This window comes from Gastrolobium bilobum, unplaced genomic scaffold, assembly GCF_033153095.1.
Source record: "Gastrolobium bilobum isolate Gb01-03AN ecotype WA unplaced genomic scaffold, APGP_CSIRO_Gbil_v1 utg19336, whole genome shotgun sequence".
NCBI lineage: Eukaryota > Viridiplantae > Streptophyta > Magnoliopsida > Fabales > Fabaceae > Gastrolobium > Gastrolobium bilobum.
Genome location: NW_026896246.1, coordinates 56,574 through 82,884, shown reverse-complemented (window position 1 = coordinate 82,884; position 26,311 = coordinate 56,574). Strand labels below are relative to the sequence as shown.

The 26,311-nt window shown below is 34.7% G+C and overlaps 1 protein-coding gene and 1 long non-coding RNA gene across 3 annotated transcripts; both read left to right on the top strand.

The window, feature by feature from the left end:
- The first annotated feature begins 2,696 nt into the window (after window positions 1–2,696).
- On the top strand, window positions 2,697–6,719 carry LOC133298442 (uncharacterized). Of its 2 annotated transcripts, XR_009749802.1 has the most exons (6): window positions 2,697–3,534; window positions 3,638–5,379; window positions 5,460–5,502; window positions 5,581–5,638; window positions 6,162–6,265; window positions 6,397–6,719. It is a non-coding gene; the product is annotated as an uncharacterized LOC133298442 (long non-coding RNA). The 2 variants fall into 2 exon arrangements; XR_009749801.1 differs by having other exon boundaries at window positions 2,697–5,379.
- Window positions 6,720–13,597: 6,878 nt separating this feature from the next.
- LOC133298443 (uracil phosphoribosyltransferase) lies at window positions 13,598–25,563 on the top strand. The gene is made up of 12 exons (XM_061497732.1): window positions 13,598–13,794; window positions 13,937–14,029; window positions 14,636–14,714; window positions 20,075–20,133; window positions 22,580–22,657; window positions 22,965–23,046; window positions 23,280–23,328; window positions 23,533–23,594; window positions 23,976–24,043; window positions 25,000–25,055; window positions 25,128–25,175; window positions 25,282–25,563. The coding sequence occupies exons 1-12, from the start codon at window positions 13,648–13,650 to the stop codon at window positions 25,331–25,333; spliced, it is 873 nt and encodes a 290-aa protein (XP_061353716.1). The 5' UTR covers window positions 13,598–13,647; the 3' UTR covers window positions 25,334–25,563.
- The last annotated feature ends 748 nt before the right edge of the window (window positions 25,564–26,311 follow it).

The following is a 26,311-nucleotide window of genomic DNA, read 5'->3' as shown; positions in this document are numbered from 1 at the left end:
TGGAATTCTTTAGTACAAGCCCCATTCCAAAGAACATTCATAGTGCAAGATGAAACACACCACATAATTAGCCTTATCAAAATTTCAGGAATCCCTACATTATATTGGGTATCCTGAAGGAAATTCCAATTGATCCTATCGTATGCTTTCTCAAGATCAACCTTGATCGCCATCCAACCTTTCGATCCTCTTTTTTCTCATTGAATGGATCAGCTCTTGAGCAATTATGACATTATTCGTGCCTTGTCTCCCTCTGATAAAATTGCACTGATTTGGCATTACCAGCTTGTCCATCTGCAATTTTAAATGGTTAGCAACAATTTTTGTTGTCGTTTTATAAATAACATTACACAAGCTAATCGGGCGAAAATCCTTGAAAGAGTGAGGGTTCTCAATTTTAGGAATCAAGCAAAGAAGAGTCTGATTCACTTCTTCTATACGACTAGGATCATTAAAGACTCCCTTTATGAAATCACAAACAAAGCTCCCCACTACATCCCATTGGCTTTGAAAAAAGATGCTATGAAGATCATCAACACCAGGCGCTTTAAAAGGCCCCATTGAGAACACTACTCCTTTAATCTCTTCACTATTAGGGCAACTCTCAAGAGCCTTCAAAACTATCCTTTCTATTTCTGGGAATCTGTTCCTAATGGGAAAATTAGGCCGGAGAGGAATATCTTCCTTATACAAATTATTATAGTACTCCACTGCCATACTTATGAGAAGTGATGAGTCACCAATCCAATCCCCCACATCATTTTGAAGGACATCAATCTTATTCCTCCTGCGCCTGGCAACTATTGCAAAATGGAAGAATTTAGTATTTCGGTCACCAAACCTAATCCAGTCAGTTCTAGATCGTTGGTACCATGTAATCTCTTCTCTAAGATAAATTGTATTCAACTGATGCCAGATCTCCTTCTGCAGCCTCTCTAGAGAATGACAAGGATGTTGACTCAAGCTATAATCAATTCCACGGAGGCGAGAATGAAGATTATTTTTTAATTTCTCTTACTCCTTGAAACAATCCTTATGCCAGGATGTGGCTTTCTCTCTAAAGTCTTCATTAGCTGCTTTCCAATTGTGTTCACCTGCCCAACACCTCTTCACTAGATTAGAGAAAGAATTATGAGTCAACCAAGCCGCTAGAAAACGGAAAGGAAGAACCCCTCCATTACTGAAATTTGGTTGTCCATCCCAAAGAAGGATTGTACGATGATCAGAGTTATAATAGGGAAGATAAGAGATAACTCTATTCGGAAATGACATGTTCCAGCTTTCATTTACACAAGCACAATCAAGTCTCTCCAAAAGATTACCTCTTCTCCAAGTAAAACTCGGACCTTGATGCCCCAAATCACTAAGACGACAAGATATAAGACAATCTTGGAAATCCTGCATGCTCCTCCAATTGTGAACTGAACTCCCCCTCTTCTCCTCCGAGTGAATGTATGTATTAAAATCTCCCATAATGCACCATTCATTATTGTTTGGAGGCTGAATATTCTCCAAAGCATCCCAGAGAGCATGACGCTCTTGACGCCGAGGACTAGCATAAACATAGGTGAAAAATTCCTACTTATGATAATTAAGCCAGCTTATCTTTGAATGAATAAGCTGATGATTAGTACGCAGAACTTGGATATTCACTTTTGATTGAATATTCAAGTTCTGCGTACTGATCATCAGTTTATTCATTCAAAGATAATGACACATTGATAACAATTAATGACAACCAATCTTAACTTATAAATATATCAATGCCTATTCCTATAACACCATTTTATGCCAAAGTCAATATGTCTAACATCATATAACGATATACATAAGGATATCCACTATTATTATCATTATTATTATTATTATTACTATTACTTTTCATGGTTTATTACACAATCTCTTAAACTTAAGTAGAAAAGTTATTGTAAAACCACCGCAGAATCCACCTGGGAGAAGGAGAAGAAGGGTCAATTTACTGGACATCAAGTTTCTTTAGACTGTTTGCCTCAGTAAGCTTAGGCCAGTCATGAACCAACCTCCACTCCCCAAGGTTGTTTGCACACTCCGCTCGACCTTCATGAACCCCTCAACTCACCCCACTCTTTCTCTTGATCCCTCATTTGTGCTCTTAGCTTACTCCTAGAAGAACATCTGTAATGATAAGAACATCTCATACCTTCATCTGATGAATAACTATTTGTAGAAGAAGAAGAGTTGGTATCAGAAGAATACAGATAACAAGGCCAATCGGCCAGTGTCACCCTTGTTAGACCAAGGTTCTTGGCAACCTCCCTCCATATACCATGGCGTGTAAACTAAGCATCTTCTGTTGAAAAATCGATAATCACACACAAATCGTAAATCGAAAAAGAAAGAGAGAATACAGATAACTAGGCCAATCGGCAATGTCACCTTTGTTAGACCAAGGTCCTTGGCAACCTCCCTCCATATGCCATGGCGTGTCAACTAAGCATCTTACTACAAAAAAATGTGTTATTTGTGGAGATTATTTATTGGAGGTCATTAAAACCACCAAAAAAGAATACAAATTGTGGCACTTTTAATGAACGCCACATCATAATTTTATTTTAGTAAAATTTTGTAATTTGTGGGAGGTAATGACTGCCATAATATTTTTGTAACTGTATTAAAAAAACTCGTTTGGTTTGACCGCTACAACTTCGTTGATCGAATTGTGCCTTCTTTGTTCAGACTACTCACTTTTCTACACCAAAACCAAACATCTCTTTTTCTCAGCTCCCTCTGAATCCTTTTAACTCCAATTTTCGTGCCTCACTCCTTCAGCTTCACCTTTTCTCTCTCTCTCTCTCTAACCTTAAGAACCCATCGTTCTCTCGTTCTCACGTTCGTGGCGCAGACTTCGGTTCGAGCTCAGCAAGAAGAAGACAACACCGTCACCGTCGAAGACGAAGAAGGAGAAGGTTTCAATGAAACCGAAGCGGGTCTTTTGGAATGGGAACCCAGCGGCAAATATGCTGAGAGCGGCAAAGAAGTAGAAGATGATTTTGTTTGGTATTAGGTTTTGCATTTGAATTTTCATATAAAACTGCTTAAGCTGGAGAAATATATTTCTAATTGTGTTTTGTGTATTGATTATGGACATCGTGTTTGATTAAATGTGAAAATGGAAAATTATTTGATGTTTTTACATATTATGGGATGAGCTTAAGCTGTTTGATAAAATGTCTAAGTCTAATTTTATTTTTCTAATTTAGTGGCTCGTGTATTAAATTCATCAATGAGTTACTATGTTTCATCCTTTTGTAGTTTTAAATTTTTAATCTCATACCATTAAATTGTATTCTTTTTAACCTGTTTTTTCCCTCGATATTACGAAGAACAAGTGTCCAAAACTTATTTCATTAATGATAATTTCGTAAATGCAAAGAACACTGCAGAGGAAGTGATAGGAAGTGATAATTTTGTAAATAGTTTGATAGGAAGTGAAACTGGAGCAGTGCCACCTTCATCCTACACTCCACCTCATTCCTGGACTGATCAGCCTTCAATGTAATGTATCCCAGCCCACCGCATCAAACTATGATTTTGATTTTTCTAACTCAGCAATTTTTAGTTGGATGGTTTCCTTTTTAACTTGCACTGGTTGATTTAGTGAACCAAGGAATGATACTGCAAATGAAACTAGTGGCTACAATGTTGCAGAAGAAGTACGCCCTCCCTTACCAGTCATAAGGGAAACTCTTTATGATGATGCAATGCTCTATGGTTAGGTTTTCCTTTTCCTTATTCCTTGGCTTGCCTTGGAAATCTAAGGATTATGTTATAGTAGAGATGCATATTCAGTGTTTTCAATATTATTGAACATATATGTTCATGCTTTTCATTAGTTCTCAACCCTAATATCACTTCAGTTCAACTTCAATGGCCCATCCTTGTAGAATTAAGTATAGTGCTTTTAGATGTAATTCATTAGTTCACTACTTTTCGGATTACTTTATCACTATGCATATCCTGTGCTTTTTATCATTCTTTGATTACATGTTCATATAGTAAGTGATTCTAGTCCGTTTGTGTGTGAGAGCCTTTGTGAACTGTGAAATGATGAACAACAGAGAGTAAGGTGAAAGAAAAGTGAATTTGTTGTAGCTAGATAGACAGTCTTGTGATCCATATATAACTGGAAAAATTCAACTCTGTTCGAGTGGTGTGTACTTTTGATGATGACCCATTAAGAGGCATAATGTTTGCAGATTGGGAAGTTGCAAGATATTAAAATATCATAAATGAAAAATAGGAAACTTACATTGCAAACGGGCAGTAATTGACATGCAAGTAGGGTATTCCTCTTTTATTCTGGTTCGTCTAGCTGTTTCCTTGTATTTGTTTTTCTGGGCACTTAATCAAGATAAGACTGTAAGCAAGTATTATATTTGTTTTTGCAGTATTACCATTCAGCTCTTTCATCAGTATGTTAATGTGCTTGTCCATGCCGGCTACAATGGCATCAACATGAAGTTTTCTGTTTGACTAATATGACTGCATAGAAAAAGCTTTAGCAGGCATAGCAGTTTCGTCATTAGATGCCTAATGCAGTATGAGGAGATCTAATTATATTACTCTATGATTTATGGTGTAATAGAAAATGGGGTTTAGGGATTGTAATAGGGGGTTTAGGGATTAATAATCAATAATTTCAGAATTTAAGGTTTCGTTGATTGGGTCTTGGGAAATATTATCCCTAGCCAGATTATGGATATATTTTCTATTATTAACTACGATTACTTGAGTATTAAGTTTGTGTTGCTTGTCTTAATCAGATTTAGGGTCCTTTGAGTTTCCTATATAAGACATATTATCTTATGGATGGTAGCTCATCATTGATTATTTAATATCAAATATGGAATTTTAAGCGTTTTTAAGATTATTCCTTGATTCGTTATTCCCAATCTGCATCATAACCTAAATATATTTCCAATGGATGTACACAACCCAATATTTGATATCTTTTAAACTGTACTCTTTTTCTTTTCTTTTTTCCTAAAACAAAAAAAAGGTGTAAATTATCTCAAACGGGTATTGCATATTTTTCTTGGTTTTTCTAATTTGATTTTTCTATTATCTCTCATTATGCCTCTTGCTATACCAATTCAACTGTGTTTGCAGATTTGTACTCATAATGATGACCCATAGTAAGTTATTGCATATTCCCAATTCAACTCTGTTTGCAGATTTGTACTCTTTTTCTTTTCTTTTTTCCTAAAACAAAAAAAGGTGTAAATTATCTCAAACTGTAAATTAATACCAATTTTTCTAATTTGATTTTTCTATTATCTCTCCGGGTGCCAAGCAAGGATTAATCCCTCTTTGCTATACCACTGTCAAAAAATAGCTCAGGTATGATGGGTTTGAGATTAATACTATTGATAAATCTTAAAGTTTAGTATTGTATTTTTATGTTAATGTTTTCTTCATAGGTACTGTAACTGCACTGTTAAGGTGGCTCACGGCTCCACCTGAGTAAGGCTCAATTTTTTGTGCTTTCAAGTGGTTAATTTATTGTTGTTTTGATCATCTTATAATTATAAACACCTGCAGGATGGAAATGCCTGTGGTGGAAGTCAGAGAACATGGAGTGTGGCTTCTAGCTAAGAGTGTAAGTTGAGTATGCTTGGTCTTTTGACTGCATTGCTGTGTTTGTTGCTAATACATTGTGATGTTGATTAATGGACACTTTTAAGATGTAGCTACTTTTATCATCTTTATCTAAGGTTGTGAGGATTGATGTGAAGATCGACTGTTGCTCTGTTTTTTCTTAGCTACTTAAATGATGTCAGGGAAACAAAACCTCGTCTATTATCTGTGAGGAGCCTTGTGTGTATCTACTTCATTCAGGAAAGATTGTTTTACCTCTAAAATAGTTTCTTGATTGCATCCTTACTCTTTCTTATGCAAGCAAGGTTGTATTGCGGTTGTTTATTTTATTATTTGTAAATGTTGCATATGCCAAGTCATCATATTATTTCTAAAATATCTTTTGAGAAAAGCTCATGTAGCTTTCTCATTTCTTCTGTCTAAGTTAGAATATTAAGTTATCTTAATGAATTGTTAGGCAAAGAGGATCGAAAATGGCGTATATCTTGGATGTTTTTTATTAAGTTAGATTTATAATTTTACAGGTATCTTTGAGCGGTTTCGTGAAATTCTTAATAAAGGAGAAATTGACAAACGAGTTCAGTTTCTGATTGAAGGCTTATTTGCAATTGGAAAAGCGAAGTTTCAAGTACTTATTATTATTTTTTTGGGACAATAATATAGCTCATTAATGCGATAACACAACATGTCAACGCTTTTGTTTAATGAATAGTTTGAAATTGAAATGCTTTATGATGGTTGCATTGCATTACATTACAGGGCTGGCTGTTCGTCCTGAGCTGGACCTTGTGGAGCAGGAAGATCAGTTAACTCATGAATTTGGTCATCAGTTATATTCTCTTTGGCGGAAACATAATGTGTCAATCACTACTTTACTGTAATGTTGTCACTAAGTACCTTTTCATGTCAGCAGCTAAAGAAAACTCATCAAAGCCCCAGATCTTTTTTGCATCATTACAGTAAAAAGATATGTACAAAGCTAGATTGTCCCTATATGGACGTCTTAAACTGCCTATTTATCAAGTTTTTTTTCTTTTTGAATGACTTAGTAATGTTGTATTCTTGTAGTGTACAGATTCTTTAGTGTATAGATAAATGGATAAATTTATCTATACATCATTTATTTTTAAATGATTTAAATGATAAGGTAATTCATTTTTGAGTGGATTTTATGCAACATGCACGTGAGAAATTTATGTCATTCTCTAAATGTTAAGAGATCAAAAATATATATAATAAATTGGCTAACAAATAAAGTGATGAGACCCAATTACAAAATTTTGATATATAAACCTTTCAAATTTGGATAACTAGTATTTAGTGGGGGGGTTAAACCTGCAAAAATAATAAATAAATTGTAGCAGTCTATGCCTTCCAGAAAATGATGAGGGTATATGCAAGAAAAAAGCCAAACATTGTGGAGGTTATAAATCTCCAGAAATGATACAATATTTGTGAGGGTCTTAAACCTCCAGAAAGTGCAATATTTGTGGGGGTCTCAAACTTCCAGAAAATACTTCAACAAATTGTGGCCTTGCACAAAAAACCCCCACAAACTATGTTGTGGCGATGGAAGAACTGGGGTCGGAGTGAATGCCACAAATGTCTTTTGTGGGGGTCAAAGACCTCCACAATATGAAAATATGACATCCACTAAATGCCTGAATTTTTGTAGTGTCTTATGTTGGAAATCAACAATCACACACAAATCACAAATGAAAAAAAGAAAGAGAGAGAATAGACACAATGAGTTATCTTGGTTCATCTAATTTAGGCTGCGTTCAGCTTGTCTGTACTATATTCATCTCACCGTCACTCGTTACAAGTCACTCGATTTACAATGAGAATATAAATAGGATTAGAAAACCATAATAACAGCTATTCATGGTCCTAAGCCCAAACTACTGAAAAAAGAAAAATTACAATAAATTAGAGGCTCGCAACAGTACCTAGCTTCTACAGGCCAGGGGCAGCCCCGCCGCTCACTTAGGAGCGGGACCCCAGTTGCCTTTCTGCTGACCCCGACAACAAAGGCCCTCATCAGCATGCAAAGTATGAGTCATACCCAACATCTTCAGGGTGGTATAATCCCCTTTAATTGTCGGTTGACTGATCTGTCATATATCGATGATAAGATGTAGGCTTTAGGCGGATGTATCCTACTATTGGACTAGGAACAAAAAATATGGGCCTTACAAAGGAACCCCTAGTTTACTCCAATATTTATAGCCAATTTGGTCCCCTGAATAATAATAGGTTTACTCTTCCAGAGCCTTCAAACACTTTTTTACTACCAGTTATTGTATTAATATTGGCTTCCTCCATTATCAAATAAAAGCAATATGTTTACCTCTTAGTATAGTATTAGTAGTACCATTATCTACGAGACATATATCATCTTCAATCTTCATTGATCTTGGATTCAATTAATTATTTGAAGATATCCATGTTCTTCATTAAAATAAAATAAAATATATCAAGAGATACACATACAATTAAAAAGAAAGAAAAATTACATTTGAAAGGAAATAAGCTAATTGAAGAAGATAAATTCAATCAGCGTCTCGTTCATGGCCACTACCACGGTTATAATTTATTTATTTTTAACTTATCTTGAGTTAATGCATTCGCTTTAAGGAATAGATCACTAGATCTAGTGAGACAGGCTTCATGATTTTTTTTTATTAAAAGTTCATTATATTTCTCAAACACAAGGAGACATACGATCAATTCAAAATATTTTTTAAAGTCCATTTCACTATATTGTTGTTGTAACAACACATTTGAAGCATGAAAAGTGGAAAATATTTTTTTGTTGCAAGTCATCATTGGTAATATTTTTTTTTCATATAATTTCAATTGAGAACTAATTTTAAAAATTGCAGAGTTATACTCACTTATATTTTTAAAATCTTGCAACCTGAATTGTATCCATTCACAGCGAGCTTTAGGTATGATAACCATCAAAACTTTCTTTTAAATTATCTCATAGTTCAAGTGGATATTTCATCGTTAAATATTCAACTTTCAACCCTTCGTAGAGATGATGAAGAAGGAAAATCATGGCCTTCACCTTATCTTGATTGGATTTTTTTTCTTTTATGATTATAATACATGATTTTATGGCTCGTTTGGTCGACAAGATATGATAAGGATGGATAGGATAAGAAAATTAGATATGATATGGACATGATAAACTTATATTCTATCTTGTGTTTGATATATTCTGGATAGACAGTTTGATAGAATTATATTATCCTATCATGTGTTTGAAGTCAACCAAATAGTGCTAGGATATGATATAAATAGATGAAAATATCATTCATAGCATAATTTTATATACTTTTAAATTATTTTATTTTAACTTATTTATACATTAACTTATATTTTAATTATTCAAAAATTTTAAAACTCTTTTTTTAAAAAAGTAGATTATAATATATGAAAATCAACCTCATGAGATAAATTAAAATCAAAATTTGTTCATATAAACAAGACCTATAAACTTGGCCAAGTTTTGATTTTGATATAGAAGAGATCCCAAATAAGTTTTCAACACCACATTATTTTAAGAGAACACGCTAATTGAATTATAAATGTCATGGAGACATTTTAAGAGAACATAGAGACATTTTGGTCCTACAGAATTGAATTGTAAGAGAAATGGAGATATATCCAAAATCAAATCATGATCCAACTCACAAATAAATAAAATAATCTTAATAGGTTTAAGTAACTATTCAAAACTCAGCCTTAAAAGTTAAGATGAGCCGTGACAAGTGACAACTACACATTCTGGCAAACACGCTAATACATCTTTTGCTTTATTTTCTAAACTATCTTTGCTTTTTGAGTCTTCCTCGTGAGTTGTCCCCTGTTAGTTGATTCTTCGTGAATAACAATGCACCAAAAGTGTTGAGTTCTATAACCACAAGTAATCACAATATAATAAGTTCTCACACATATGAAACCATAATTAAGAAATACAACAATTAAAAGAAGTTTGGACAAATCATCATGAAATCATTCAACAGTAAGTTATATTTAGGTTTGCTAGGTCTGTAGTTATAAAAAACATACAGGAGTGGCATAACAAGAGCTAAATGCCGAAGCTAAAAGAAAAGGAAAATTTTCAATAAGGATTTATAATGTTTTAGAACCCCTCCAATGTGCAATGAAGATATAGCAAGGAATTCGTTCCTAGGATCCATTGCAAAGTATAGGAAAACTATGACACGTGCAAAAGGGAAGTGATGAAGAGAAAACTTACTTTGAAGTACTTAGTCCAGTACTTAATGGTATGTGATATCAAGATGAAAATAAAGAGAGGAACAACACAAGAAGTTAACAAAGAAGTTGATTAATGACTTAGTTTGCTTTAGATGTATACATCCAAATCATGCGTGTTTTGAAAGCAATTCTGAATGAAATATCAATACCAACAATAAAAGACAAGAACAAATATAAATCACCCACGACACAAAGACATCAACATTTATATTATTTATTTTTATTTGAGGCATGACGCCATGCAATACACTGCCAGCAACAGAAACCAACATCAAGGATGCAATTCTGATGGATATTAATTAACAAAAGTACAACATAATGTATAGAATGCTTCAAGGCTGACATAGGGCAACCTAATATTAAACAACTCCTGCCATCCACAAAATAAATACATCTTTGTCTAAGGTTCTAATTCTGGAATTTTACTAGCCCGTTCAAGAAGCCAACAATTCCTTCATTAATTATCACCAAAAATAAATTATGGACCTCACCCAAGGTTGGCACCTGGCTAGGCATACAAACTCAAATTGTGCTACTTATATCAAACTTAAATATCAAACTAATGTTGGCGTTGGTTTTCCTTCTTCTTTTAACTTCTGTATCAACCCAATGGTGGCAGAGGTTGCACGGTGAGGAGGCTAACTTGTGACAATGGAGATATGAGCATCGGGGGCTGCGTTGGAATAAAAGATTTTTTTTTTTTTTTTTCATATCCTATCTAGTCAAATGCTAACCCAAGTTTTTCCTCAAAATTACTTATCAAGCTTTTATTAGGATAACATAAGCCAACTTGACAAGTTTATGCTATCTATTGGGCTCAACAAACAACAGATAAGAATATAAGATATCCTATCCTGCTTATCTGGTGCTCCAAATAGGCCTTTAGAGTCGAGGTGGATTTTAGGATTAAGAACCGATGATAGGTAATATGTATACCGGTCATATGTTCTTAATTTTACATAAGACTTGATTTTGTAATGTCAATCAATTCAAAATGACATTTAGTGCCTCATATGTATAACGCAAGATTTTTTTAATACAACATTTAATATAATAATATTTAAAATAATTCTAAAACAATATTTTTTTTATTTAATTGTGATTTGATAATACTTTAATATATCAATTTTTTTTTTTTAGTACATTGCCAGGAGGTATCCCATTCAACCTTCTAAAGCTAGCTCAAAGGGTGGGAGTGCCCAAGGCCTTATAAAGACTACATTAGTTGCACATACAACCAATGTGGGACTATATATCTCAACACGCCCCCTCACACGAGAGCCCATTGGGCTTGAAGAGTGGATGATGCAACAGGCCCAGCCTACCTGTGCTAAGAAATTCCACAAGAGAAAGTGGGGAGCGGCGAGGCTCTGATACCATGTAAAGAACCTTGTGATACACCACCCAAAAGCTAGCTCAAAGGGTGGGAGTGCCCAAGGCCTTATAAAGACTACATTAGTTGCACATACAACCAATGTGGGACTATATATCTCAACAAAATGTAATGTTTATGGACATAAATACTGAAGCAGTTTTAATAAAATGACATTTTACAACGGTTTTTTAGGGGAAATTTTGAAATATTATTATTTAAATAAGAAATTACGAAAACGTAACAGTTTAGAATCAAATTACGGATTTATAGTAACCAGTTACGTACAAAATGAAGCGCAACTGGTCCCCTGAAAGAGGACGTGATAAGGGTTGGGTTTCACATCATTTTGGGTGCAACTCACCTAGTGATGACACGTGGTACAAAATTTTCAATAATTTTACTGTAAAATTTTGAAAGGCTGTAATTTTTAACTCGGATATTTAAATTAAGTGATTTTTTTTTATTCCACGTAATTTTTTTAAATCTACGTGCTAACAAATACCAGAGGAGATTTGGCAAAAAGAAATTCTCAAAAAATACTTTCTTATGTCCCGTTTTGCACATTTTGTGAAAAAGAATATGTGAAACGCATAAGAAAACTATTTACAGAAAAGTATTACGTGAAAAAGAACTTAGACTTGGGTTTAACAGAAAGTAATTTTAGATTTGATATCGAGATTTATGTTTTATTGAAAAAATGTGTCATGCCTCATCATTTTTTTTCTTAATTACCAATTAAATGAGTGACAAAATAATATCACATGGTTTCATACAACAGATACAAAACTTCTTTCGTGTCTATTTTTTGTAAAATAAAAAGTAAAAAACTAACTTTCAACCAAAAAAAATAAAAAAACTAACTGTTCCATGCATGTGGGAACACAGAAGGAAAATATAAACAATAACAGCATGCGCAGTCATACATGGGTGATAGCTTTTGGCATGGGCGTGGGAGGAAGCACGGACATCCAGTAAAGTTCAGGAGGTAAGGGAGCATGGGCCGCTGGACTAGAATGTTTCAATATCGATATTTCAAAAAAATTGACGTATTATATTCAATATCTTTCAATATTTAGATAATTTCTGATATTCTAATATTTGTTGTAGAAATTCAAAAAAAAATACAAAGATTGTATTGCGTTGCTTTTATAGCTCTAATTATTAAATTTGTTGGATTACGATTAATATTTTATTGAGTTTAATATAAATATTTGTGATATCTTATATTTCCTTGTAGAATTAATGGTATTATAAGTTTAGTTTTATTTTTGTATTAAATTATTGAATATTAAATATAATATACACTATATAAATTAAAAATATTATTTAATATCAAAACATGTCAAAATATAATATTTTTTAAAATTAATATATCAGAATATCGTGTCGTGTCCCGTATCAGTTCAACATAGCAGCCTATCACGATAAAAATATGTCAAACAGAGCATAAGGAAGTATTTCTTGGGACATTGTTTTTGCCAAATCCTTTATGAAAATTTGTCAGCACATAATCTCAAAAAGTTTTGTTGAAAAAAAATCACCTGATTCGGATATCCGAGTCAAAAATTATAGTCTTCTGAAGTTTTACGATCAAACTATTGATTATTTTATGTCACGTGTCCTCATTGGATGAGTCGCATCCAAAAGTAGGCGCGACTGGTTTTGCCCAATTTTGGGCGGAACAGTGACCAAATATGCCACGTTTTTTGCATTATATACCAAATTGTAATGCGAACAATTAAATTTATCAGATTGCCACGCGTTGAAGTTCGCTACGACTAGTAGCGAATTTGGTAGCCAATGATTTCTTGACACGAGGTAGATAGTTTTTCCTGCGAAAGTGTGCCACATGTCATGAAATTATTGGCTACCAAGTTCGTTACCCGTCGTAACAGACTTCAACACGTAACAGTCTGATAAAAAATATTGTTTGCTAGACAAATTGATAAAAAATTGCCAAAAATGTGGCAGTCTCGTCACTGTTCCATTTTGGGCGCAGCTGATTGTTATAAATTCATAAATAGGTTTTCGTATTTAAATAATAATATTTCAATTGTTTATAAAAAAAAAAAAAATTCAATTTTTTCCCGGCTTTTCTTAAAAACACGTTGTTTGAGCCTTACTAAAATTGAAATTTGATGTAATCTTTCACACACTGACACACGCATTAATTTTTTTTTTTATCATATCTGAGTGTTGTATTAAAAAATATAAAAAATAAAAATAAAATATGAATATGAATATTTATAACGTTTCATAGCATGTCCTATCCTCTTCTCCAAAACGTTAGACACTCTTTTAACACACTCACGACTCAACCAGGCTCTAAGGATTACACAGACAACATGGCTTGGTGCCGCATTCACTTCAACCTTAATCTCCCTTTTCCATCCGATGCGGCGTCGTTTCCGTCCACATGTCACAGTTCCTCTCACCTCTCACTCTCACTTCCTACAACTACTCCTACTCCTTCTCTCTTCAAAACAAGAAAGGCAATAAAATATTTCCATTCTTTAATTTATTTATTTTTTTAATTTTTTTTTTAAAATTTTTTTAGGTTTGTTTTGTTCCCTTTCATTAGATTCTCGATTCCAATATATACCCTTTTATTCTCTGTGTCTTTTTCCCTCCCAGATCTCTTTTTCCAGTGCTTCGCGCCGTACATGTGGTGCTGTGAACTCTCACATGACCATGGAGGAGAAGCCTCTCTCTGAGAATCGAATGCTCGTTAGTTTTTCTTCTCTTCTTGTGGTTTTTGGGTTTTTGCTCCTTTTGCTTCCTGCGTTAACAAAATGGCGGGAATGATCCAAAAATGTTATTTTTTGGTTATTTATCTTTGGGTTCTGGGTTTATTGGGTGTTTTTTTTATTCCTCTTTTGGTTTTGGTTTCTGGGTTTTTGATCTGTTTGGCTTCTTAGAAAAGAAAATGGAGGAAAAGGAGTCAAAAGTGTTTTTGTGTGTGTGTGTGTGTGGTGATTTACTGTGGTTGCTCAATTGGTTGCTTAATCTATTATGATTTTTTTTTTTTTAATTTCTCTTATGGGTTTTTTTAAGAGCGTGTTACATTCCTCTTATGGCTTTGGCTTCTGGCTATAATGGATTTTTGATCTGTTTGGTTCCTAAGAAAAAAAATGGAGATAAAGGAGCCAAAATTTCTTTTTTGACGATTTATTCGGTTTTTTCTTCTTATTCCTTTTGTGGTTTTGACTTCTTGTGTTATGTTTATTTTGCTATGTTTGGCTAAAAAAATGAAGTAAAGGAGCTTAAAGTTTGTATTTTGCTGATTTATCTGTGGTGGCTTGTTTGGTTGATTACTGTGTTTGGTTTTTGAAGGTGTATGTGCCTCCGCATCCGTTGATCAAGCACTGGGTTTCGGTTCTGAGGAATGAGCAAACTCCTTGTCCCATCTTCAGTGAGTGGCAAAGTTCCTATTTTTGAGCAATGTTCTATAATTTGAGTTGAACATTGACCTGATTTTGCTCACAGCAATCAACTTAGGAGTTAAGAGCAGTTTCATCACTTTAGTTAACTTAAGAACTACTTTCCTGTTTAATGTTTAACCGGATTGCAGCTTCTTGACAGACACACTACTGCTAGTGTTGTTATTATACTGTCATTTGTTCTTTGAATTTGATAAGGTTGTAATTTTGGGCAAACTGTTGATTCAGTTGGAAAAACTCACTCCATGAATTGTTACTTGTTGTAAATAGTAATTATGTAGTCATTTATTAGTAATTATGTAGTCATTTATTTGTATTTATTTAGTCCGTTACTTGTATATTGGGCCAAGCCCATTAGGTCAAAATTAGGTCAAGAAGTCTCTATAAATAGAGAGCCCTATGTACAGATTCAAATACAAATCAATAATATTTTATAACCCTTTTTCAAGTTGGTACCAGAGCTCTCGATCCTGAGGGCTCTGCTTCCGCGCCTATTGTCTTTTTTTTTACAAAACCCTAATTTCTTTGCCTCTTGCCGCCATCAGCCGCCACCGGAAATTTTTTTCGGAGACCTTTTGGACCAAGGGGACCACTGTTGACCTTTTTTTTTTCGTTCTATCATTCTACGCAACGTTCCTCTGCCACAAACGACCCAAACACCTCCGACCGCCTTCAACCAGTTCTGTCTTCACCGTTTAGAACCCTTTCCGGTGACTTTTCAACCGCAACCACCCACAGACAGGTGCGCGCTCACCGGACGACCACACCGGAAAAATTTCAGCCGGAGAAGCCTTGCCACGCGCTCTCACGCGCCGCCTCTTTGTCCGAGAGTGAAGCCCACGCGCAGCTGCTTTCTCCGGCGCGTGGAGGCACGTCCGACGGTGTTTCTGGACCGGACCACCACCATTCTTCTCGTCTCCTTGTTCTCTTTCTGGATCTGTGTTGTTTTCTCAGATCGGACATCGATTGGTATTTTTTCCGAATTTTTTGGCTTCTTAGAGCCTTTTTCGTTGACTGTTTTTTGTGCACTATGGCCTCTTCTCAAAGGAGTTCCTTTACAAAGTTTTATGATGATGCATCTTCTAAACCTAAGAGAGATGATCGATGGTGTTCTTATTGTAAAAGAACAGGTCATATCAAGGATTTATGCTTTCGCCTCCATGGAAAGCAAACTGTCTTAGAAAAGATGGCAAGGATGCGTGGTCAAGCGCATTTTACTTCCTTTGGAATAACTCCTGCACCTAATGAGACCCAACCTGCATTTCGTCTAGATGAGTTAGAACGGCTCCGAACCATCCTTGATTATCTGAGTAAGCCATCTGATACTAGTGCTTTGGCTTTGACTGGTATGAGCCCCAAAACTCATTCTTTCCTTTCTTCATGTAATGATTTTAAACATTCTTGGGTTGTTGATTCTGGTGCTACTGATCATATGGCTTGTTCTGCTGACTCCTTTGCATCTTATCATCCTACCATTGGAACTCATACTATAGCCATAGCTGATGGCTCACATACATCAGTTGCGGGTTCTGGTGACATAAACTTACAGCAGTCCTTACATCTTAAAGATGCTCTTCATGTTCCTAAACTCTCCACGAATATTCTTTCTATTCATAAAATTACAAAAGATCTAAATTGACTGTAACCTTCTTCCCTACCCATTGTGTTTTTCAGGATCTCGCCACTGGGAAGACGATTGGTAGTGCTAAAGAGCAAGGTGGGCTGTACTATCTGGTGTCACAATCTCCCGCAAATAAAGTAACAGATCACATCTTGATGTCTCATGGTCAATCAACTGCTGATTCTTTGATTTGGCTTCATCATAAGCGCTTGGGACATCCTCCATTTGGTTTACTCAAGTCTTTATTTCCGTCATTGTTTTTATCTAAGCCTGTTGAGTCTTTTCATTGTGATGTTTGTGAGTTTGCTAAGCATCATCGTGTGTCTTTTCCTTCTAGTAGTACGAGTGTTGAACTTTTTGATCTTATTCATTCTGATGTTTGGGGTCCTTCTAAAGTCCCTCATGCTTCTGGAAATAGATTGTTTGTTTCTTTTATTGATGATTGCACTCGTGTAACTTGGGTTTACTTAATGCATGAAAAGTCTGAGGTACCACATCTGTTCTTTCAATTTTATAAAATGGTTGAGACCCAATTTGGTAGAAAAATCAAGAGACTAAGAACAGATAATGATACTGAATATGTTAATCATAGTTTTTCCCAATTTATACGAAATCAAGGTATGATTCATGAACTTACTTGTGTAGACATCCCTCAACAAAATGAGGTTGCTGAAAGAAAAAATCGTCACCTTCTTGAAGTTGCTCGTGCCTTACTGTTTCAAACACATGTACCCAAATGCTATTGGGGAGATGCCATTCTTACTGCAGCGTTCTTGATCAACCGTCTACCCACTCGGGTTCTCGATCATGTAAGTCTTATTCACTCCATGACTTCTTTTTTTCCTTCTGTTCCAACTTTGCAAAGTCTTTCTCCTCGAGTGTTTGGGTGTGTTGTCTTTGTTCATATTCATAAACAGCATCGCAGTAAGTTGGATCCTAGGGCTCTTAAATTTGTCTTCCTTGGATATGCTCCTGATAAGAAGGGCTACAAGTGTTATCACCCTGGTAGTCGGAAATTTTTTGTTTCTATGGATGTTGCATTTCAGGAATCTGAGTCCTTTTTCCAAGGTCCTCATCTTCAGGGGGAGAATAATTCACTAGAAGACTCATCACCTTCCTTCTTTGAATTTGAATCTTCAGTGTCTACTCCTTCACCTGAGTCAGTGTCTCTTCCTCTTGTTCCTGTTCCCAATATGTCTATGTCTGATCCTTCTGTGACTGATCCTCCTATGACTGATACACAACCCACATTGCCTCAGCAGCAACCTCAATCGTCTGAACCACTGGTAAGTCCTGAATCTCATATTTCTGATCATGATACTTCTGATGACTTACCCATTACTACTGATGATTTACCCATTGCTCTTAGAAAAGGAAAAAGATCATGTCCCAAGAAATCTTGTTCCTCTTGTTCCTCTTGTACTCAATACCCTATCTCCCATTTTGTTTCCTCTGCTAATCTGTCTGTGCAGCACAAAAGCTTTGTTTCAGCACTAGACTCTATTGCAATCCCAAAATCAGTACATGAAGCCTTGAAAGATGGGAATTGGGCTCAAGCCATGCAAGAGGAGATGAATGCATTGGAGAAAAATAAAACATGGGAGGTTATTGATAGACCTACTGGAAAGTAAGCAATAGGGTGCAGATGGGTTTATGCCCTGAAATATAATTATGATGGAACTCTTGAGAGATACAAAGCTCGATTAGTTGCCAAATGTTACTCTCAAACCTATGGCATTGATTATGAAGAAACATTTGCTCCAGTTGCAAAGATGAATACGGTGAGAGTTTTGTTATCCCTTGCTGCCCATTACAATTGGGATATAAACCAATTTGATGTGAAGAATGCTTTCCTCAATGGTGAGTTAGAAGAAGAAGTCTACATGAAAATTCCGCCTGGTTTTGATTCTGTGAAGGGAGAAAATAAAGTTTGTAAATTAAAAAAAGGCCTTGTATGGATTGAAGAAGTCACCTCGTGCCTGGTTTGGAAAGTTTACTAAGGTTATGATAACCTTAGGATATAAACAAAGACAAGGAGATCACACTCTTTTTTTCAAGCACTCCCAAAATGGGAAGCTTACTGTGCTCCTTGTATATGTTGATGATATTATTATCACAGGTGATGATTTTGTGGAAAGACAGATTCTGCAAACACGGTTTGCCTCTGAGTTTGAAGTCAAAGACCTTGGGAAACTGAGATATTTTCTAGGGATAGAAGTAGCTCATTCGAGCAAAGGAATCTTTATCAGCCAGAGGAAATATGTTCTTGATCTTCTCAAAGAAGCAGGAAAGCTCGGGTGTAAACCCTCTAATACTCCTATTGAGCAGAATCACAAGATGTGCTATGAAGAGGAGAGTCCTCCAGTTGATAAAGGACAATATCAACGGCTAGTTGAGAAATTGATATATTTGGCCCATACTAGACCAGACTTAGCTTATGCTGTTAGTGTTGTCAGTCAGTTTATGCACGATCCAAAGGAGAAACATATGCAGGCAGTAGAGAGAATTCTTCAGTATCTGAAAGGTACTCCTGGTAAAGGGTTGTTATTCCGACGTGATGGCAATCTATCTTTAGAAGTCTACACAGATGCTGATTATGCTGGATCCGTGACTGACCGTCGTTCTACCACTGGTTATTGCATGTTTCTTTGTGGTAACTTGGTGACATGGAGAAGTAAGAAACAAGATGTGGTCGCCAGATCAAGTGCAGAAGCTGAATTTCGAGCTATGGCTCAAGGCATTTGTGAGTTACTGTGGCTGAAAATTATACTTGATGATCTAAAAATAAAATGTGAGGGACTTATGAAGCTGCTATGTGATAATAAGTATTTGTATAGCTCATAATCCAGTTCAACATGATCGGACTAAACATATTGAGGTCGACCGCCATTTCATCAAAGAGAAACTTGATAGCGGGTTGATTACCACTCCATACATTCCCATTGGGCGTCAATTAGCTGATCTATTGACAAAGGGGCTTCCTTCAGATAGATTTCAAGAACTTGCTAGCAAGCTGGGAATGATAAATATCTATTCCTCAGCTTGAGGGGGAGTGTTGTAAATAGTAATTATGTAGTCATTTATTAGTAATTATGTAGTCATTTATTTGTATTTATTTAGTCCGTTACTTGTATATTGGGCCAAGCCCATTAGGTCAAAATTAGGTCAAGAAGTCTCTATAAATAGAGACCCCTATGTACAGATTCAAATACAAATCAATAATATTTCATAACCCTTTTTCAAGTTGTTACTGTAAGTTGCTAAAAGAATGCATACCTTATTACCACCAACAGCTAATCTTATCTGATGCCTTATTGCAGAATGTGATTGATTAGTTTTTCCAATTTCATTATTCGGCCTTATGGTGAACAATCTTATCATCTAATCTGTTATGACTGTTAATCAGCATACAAGAAAATGATGCCATTAAGTATGGTGGTGGGAACCTCGAACTGGAACTTAATTAGAATATCTTCGTTTTTTTCCCCAAGGAAATTGACTTTTGAGCAGGGTAGACCTGTGAAGACTGTAGCATCAATTTTGCATTTATTGAAAAGTTCAACTTCTTAGTCTCCCAATTTCCCCTCATTCTACCTTTCTCTCTCTCCTTTTTAGACCTTGTATTAGCTAAACTTTGGTTAGAGATGGCTTGCAATTTCTGGATTAATTATATGAAGGTTGAATTGACACTTTGGGTTTATAATGTTGTAGGAAATGCAATGGCTGAGTTGGGAAGGCTACTAATGTATGAAGCTTCCAGAGATTGGCTGGTTAGTTGCTTTGTCTTAGTTCTTGTCTCTGCTATAATTCTTCTGTTTTTCACTTGAATCCAGGTCATACAATATTATTTGAGATTGTTGCAATTTTTTCTAAATTCTAAAAGCATACAAATTTAGGCCATGGTTTTCATTTCTATGAGATTATAAACTTTATGTTGTGTTCCAAACGCCTAGTATAATTGTCCAAATTTTGTTTTTTCAATCCATGTTTGTCAGAACGTTGCTTGAGGTATATGGAAGTGTCAACTTTGTTCTAGACTTCTAGTTGTATTGCTCTCTCTCTCTAAGGTAGGAAAACAAATGGTTATATTTATAGGTTAGAGTTACGATGCGTGTGTAATGGTAAAATGTACATGTATGGGGGAATTGAAGATTCATAGGAGGCATATGTGAGTGCAAGGATGGCTGGGAAGTAGGGGTGAAACTGGGCCGGGCTGGCCCACAGGGGCCTACGGTTCGGCCTACGTCAGGTCAGACCTGACCTAGTATATTTCGTAAAATAGGTCGAACTTGGGCCTTGAAAAAGCTTGTTTACTAAAAAGGCCGTAGGCCCACTTTCACAAGGCCTGGCCTATAAGCCTACAGGTCGGCCTATATTGTACTATTTATTTTAAATAAAATAAAATAGAATAAGTATGCCTTGAAGAAAAAATAAAAGATATAAATTTAATCGATTGTAATTATTTATAACTTAATTATATTCGACTATATTTTTATAGAAATCCAACTTTATTTCTTATATAGGAGGAACTAACATCTCAACATGTTAAATTGTGTATATGAATATATTAAAAGGTTTTTGGGAGATGTTATACTTACTACAAACATCATGATGTGTTGTTGGATTCATGTAATTATTTTAATTTACATAGTATGAATTTGTTTGTTGAATCTGATGAAATATTTGTTATTTAGTTTGAGCATTTTGCTTTTGAAAGTGATTTAAATGCAGATTGTATGAGTTTTGTTGTGATTCGTGATTTTGTTTGGACGTTGAAATTATGATTTTTGCTTTAGCAACAGAATTTGAGTATTTTGTAAAGTTGATTCATGGTTTTGTTTGAAAGTTAAAAATTAACACGCTATGTTATCAAAAAAAAAAAAAAAATTAACACGCTAACGGGCTAGGCCAGGCTATTTGTTTTTTTTATAAACGGGCCAAGTCAGGTTAACAGTTAGACTCGTAATAGGCTTGAGCCAGGCCAAATTGAAATTTTTTGGCGTAGGCTTGGGCTTTTTCGGGGTAAAGCTTGGCTCAGCCCAGCTCACTTTCACCCCTACTGGGAAGCCTTTTGTTTTAGGGGTCAAATAGATTGCTGGCTGGGTTGCTATGAACAATGCCTATGGAATTTGTGGTTGATAGGTCTAACTTCTAAGGGTAGATTGAAGTGAGAACTGATTAGAATTTTAAGAAAGATAGAATTCTCAATGCCGTTCTCCATAGAAAACAGTTCCGAACAGGTTAAATAAAAAATAAAAAAAAAACAGTAGAGGTTGAGAAGACAGCGGAATTTAATTTAGGTTAGGCATGATACATATATTTTTCATAGGATCTCCTCTTATGGATAGACTAATTATCTTTCTACGATTCCTATTTTTTCAATTTTTGTAGTTTTTTTCTTTTATATGATAGATCTATCATATAAAAGAAAAGTCCCGTTACTTACTATTAATTCATATTAATTATTAGCAATAATATTACTATAAACAAAAGTAAGTAATAAGAATAAAGAAAAAGAATGTTATCAAAAATTATATTTTTTATTTGAATTGGTCAGTCAATTGGAGGATTGTCCGTAAGAATGATACCGATTCGAATTCGATACTGGTTCTTGTGCCAGGGTTTGATTGCTCCAAACAATCTAGAGAGATTAATCTTGCTGCAATAGTTTTGTAGCTGTGCACTCTTCCTTAAGAAAGTATTACAACATTTAAATAGACATCCCACAAACTATTCAAAATTTTGAATTAAGATTACTATTTTATTACAAGGCATGAAGGCATTTCATGGAATGGCGCCTTGTCCACGTGTAGAGAATGCCAACTTGGTAAAAAAAATTGTGTCCAAAATTTATTCAAGCAACAAAGATCAGATCTAAATACTTGATAGAGAGCTCCTAGCACTTAATAGGGAAAAAAAATTAAATATTGTTTTCAGCCCTATATTCATAAGTTATCCCAAAATCTTAGGCGATTTGAATCTTAAACTTAAGGCTTTCTAAAAGCTAATGCATGCTAGACCATTTTCTCTCCTTGTTATGATACAAGAATCTGGAACTTGTCACTGATTAGAAGTTGTCATGTGGCTTGAATTAATAGCTGAAAGATTTGATCATTTGATGTTATTTCTTCTTCCCATCTAATAATTTTCTCTGCCGATCATCACACTCTTGCTCATGGATTTACATATTTGTTGCTTTACTTTCATTGTTTTTAGCCCACTGTTTCTGGAGAGATTCAATCACCAATGGGTGTTGCCTCAGTGGAGTTCATTGATCCACGGGAGCCTGTGGCTGTAAGTAGCATATTGCTTTCAATATGTTTGTTTAGAATTAAACATTTTCAGGGGTTCTTATGGCTTGACAGTTACATACTCCCATTCTACATATAATGATTGATATATTTTTTACTTATACTAAATTATTAAGTATTTCTGGGATATAATTTCTTTAGCTAAAACCATGATCATGCTTTTGGTATTCCTTAGATGCTATTGATATCAGTCATTGTTGCTCAAACTTGAGTCCTTTTACAGTCTTGTTGGTGTTATTTGGTAGTGCCTTTTCTGCAGGCTATCACTGAATCTTTTACTAGTTTTTCAGGTAATTCCAATCTTGAGAGCTGGTCTTGCTCTTGCCGAACATGCATCATCAATCTTGCCTGCGACAAAAACATATCATCTAGGTAATGATACTTGTACTAGTAGTTAATGAAACTAGAGGATGCAGATGCTTTATTGTTACTTATTTTGTTGTTTGATGCCTAGAATTCTGAGTCACATCCAACAAACATGATTTAACCTGGTTTTAATTTTTTTTAAATTTTTGTTTCATTGTTCATACATTGTTTGAAGATTGTAATGGGGATGCACTTCTTAAATTGTATAATGATTATATCTTTTTGCTTCTTTGGGAAAGGAATAAGCAGAGATGAGGAAACACTTCAACCAACTATATATTTGAACAAGTAAGAAACGTATATTTGAAATAGAAATATGTTTTTTGCCTCCATTGCTTGTCTTTTCCTTTTCTCCTTTCACTTCTAGTATGGCCGGTCGAAGATGGGGGTGAGATCCATAGAGTATTCCGTTGCTTCGCTTCTCTTGCTTTTGGCTTGTTCTACTGAATGCGAGAGCACCTTTTGTTGCATATCCCTATATATAATTTCCAGGTTGCCCGAGAAATTTGCAGAAGGATCTAAAGTATTTGTGGTTGATCCGATGTTGGCAACAGGTATGCATATTCTGCCTGTATATGAGCTTTTAGTTTCAGGTGCATCATCCATCAAGACTGAGCCATTTTATGTCTTTATAGTAGAATGAGTTTCTTTAGTATTCATGTTGATCAGTAAGTTGTGCAATCGCTCGCGGCTGATAATGCAAGTTCTTTATTACATGTGTTTGTGTATGTATGTAAACTTAAAGCAACATTTCATAGGCAGCACTGTCATAATTGCAGATGTTTGTGTGCTCAATGTTAGGGTTTCGTTTTTCATATGCCATCCTTTATAAACTAGAGTTTATATTGATTGGATTGCTTGTTTGAATTGGTAATGGCTGGAAATGAGTTGAGTTAGTGGTCTCATTATTATTTTGTTTTTAATATGAATTGCAGGTGGTACTATAGTGGCAGCACTAAATCTCTTAAAGGAACATGGAGTTGGCAACAAGCAGATTAAAGTGGTAAGTAATAATCTCATTCAGAAGCTAGATTCTTCAAATTTTAAGCCAACATATTTCTGTTATTGTGCTTAATTGGTTTATTACTCGTTTGGAGGGTTATTTTTAGCTTCTCTTTACTTTTTTCCTTAAAAAGGAGAAGCTTAGCTAAACATACAAAGAGCCTTTTTTTTTTAATAATGAATAAATAAGAAAAGTTAGAAGCCCCTAAGACGAATTTTTTTTAAGATGTACACCAGTTTTTTTAGAAAAAGTTATAAATTACTTTATTAAACAATTTATTTTTAGCTTGAGCTTTAAAATAACTTATAAACTAAATTTTTTATATAAGGGGAAGGATATTGTGACAACCAAGTTGTGTTACTACCAAGTGACTACCAATCAATCTCACCGTTAGATCGATTATGTTGATCCAACGGTTATATTTATTTCCATCTTTGTATGGTCATGATTCCCCATATTTAAAGTGAAAACATTAAATATGAGAAATCATGACCATACAAAGGTGAAAATAAATATAAAGTATTAAATTTGGGAAATCATGACCATACAAAGATGGAAATAAATATAACCGTTGGATCAATATAATCGATCTAACGGTAAGATTGATTGGTAGTCACTTGGTAGTAACACAACTTGGTTGTCACAATATTCTTCCCCTTTATATAATCACCAAACAACTTTTAACTTTATTTTTTAAGCTCTTATTTTCAACTTTAGTTTAAAAGTAACTTAGCTTAAAAAAGACACACCAAACACCCTTTGCCCAGCAATGACTTTTTACCTGCAGTTTGTTCTTGATGCCTTATAATCTACATTATGCATGATAAGATGTTTGGTAAAATTTCCAATAATATATTGTTAATGTAACAACTAGTAGTTGATGCTTCAATTTGGGTGTTATCAAATCTCAAATAGTCGTACATATAATTTGAGTTGTATTCTTTTACCAATTGCAGATATCTGCTGTCTCTGCCCCTCCAGCTCTTCAAAAGCTGAGCGAGCAGTTTCCTGGGTATTCACATAACTTCAAATTTCTTCACTTTTTATTTTTCGAGCAATAGTTTCTAATTATAACATTTTGCAGGCTTCATGTATATACTGGAATAATTGATCCAACAGTTAATGAAAAAGGGTTGGTGCCTCACAACATTATAATTATTTATTTATTTATTTATTGGGAGTTAGCTAGTCTATATAATTGGAGCATTTTTTTAATGTATTTTATTTCTCTTGTCTAGGTTTATAATTCCTGGCCTTGGAGATGCCGGGGACCGCAGCTATGGTACATGATACATTCTTGGCTTCCCTATCTTTTTGGGGCCCTAAAGTTATATCATTATTTCACTTATGGATGCTCAACTTCCAATATCATTTGATCATTGGCCCTCTTTATTTTATTTATTTGTTTATTTATTTATATCATTATTATTATAAAATACATAGGTGTTGAAACTCATAATGTGAAAACCGGTAAGTATATAAATTTTGTATAAAATACATAGCATACGAGTTTTATTTTATGTTTGGTTTATTTAAAAATATAGCATAATACAACATGGGATTAAAATGTGGTATACCTTGATTTCAATAAAAAGAATGGATTAGAAAAGAAAATATTGTAACAGAACGTTTTATCCAATGTTATTAAATGTTATCACTTGGTTGGAATATTGGGTCATTGAGTCATTGGTTCAATCAGTGAGTTGGATAAATTGTTTAAATTTAATTTGTATACAAATATATAATAAATATATAAATAGAAGTAATATGACAATTAAAATAATTTGGCTTATTAATTAGCATGTCACCTCCTAAGTTCAAATACCAAGAGCACGTGAAATATTGTTATAATTTTCAAAAATCGGTTTGACCAAAAGATCAGTACTGGGTTAGTATTGGTCGAATTCAATTTTTGACTGATTTGTCATTTCTTGATGGGGTTGTATGCATAACCAGCTCATTAATTGAACAGGACGAGTTAGGGGTTTGGTTCTTGGCTCAACTGGTGTAACTGGCCGGGTTGGACCGGTTTTAATAACACTGTTTTATCTTGTTTTGTTGGTACCCTAAACATTTCCATAGTATTCAAATGATTTGGTCAACAAAATTGATGCATACAAGGCATGATAGAATGCAAAGCCCGAACCTAACTGGTTGCTTAGACTTGGACTTATTTTCTAGCCCATGGATTCCAATACTTGAAACCCATGGGCCTAAAATCTGGCTATTGATCCATGGCTTTGAAAGGATGAAGACCCATGGGCCTAC

Bases quoted from the DNA above. Each gene is read 5' to 3' on its own strand.
- LOC133298443 (XM_061497732.1), top strand. From the start codon at position 13,648: ATGGCTTGGTGCCGCATTCACTTCAACCTTAATCTCCCTTTTCCATCC. The intron at 14,715-20,074 runs GTGAGTGGCAAA...ATAATGTTGTAG, and splicing joins AACTCCTTGTCCCATCTTCA to GAAATGCAATGGCTGAGTTG. The intron at 23,047-23,279 runs GTAATGATACTT...TCTTTGGGAAAG, and splicing joins GACAAAAACATATCATCTAG to GAATAAGCAGAGATGAGGAA.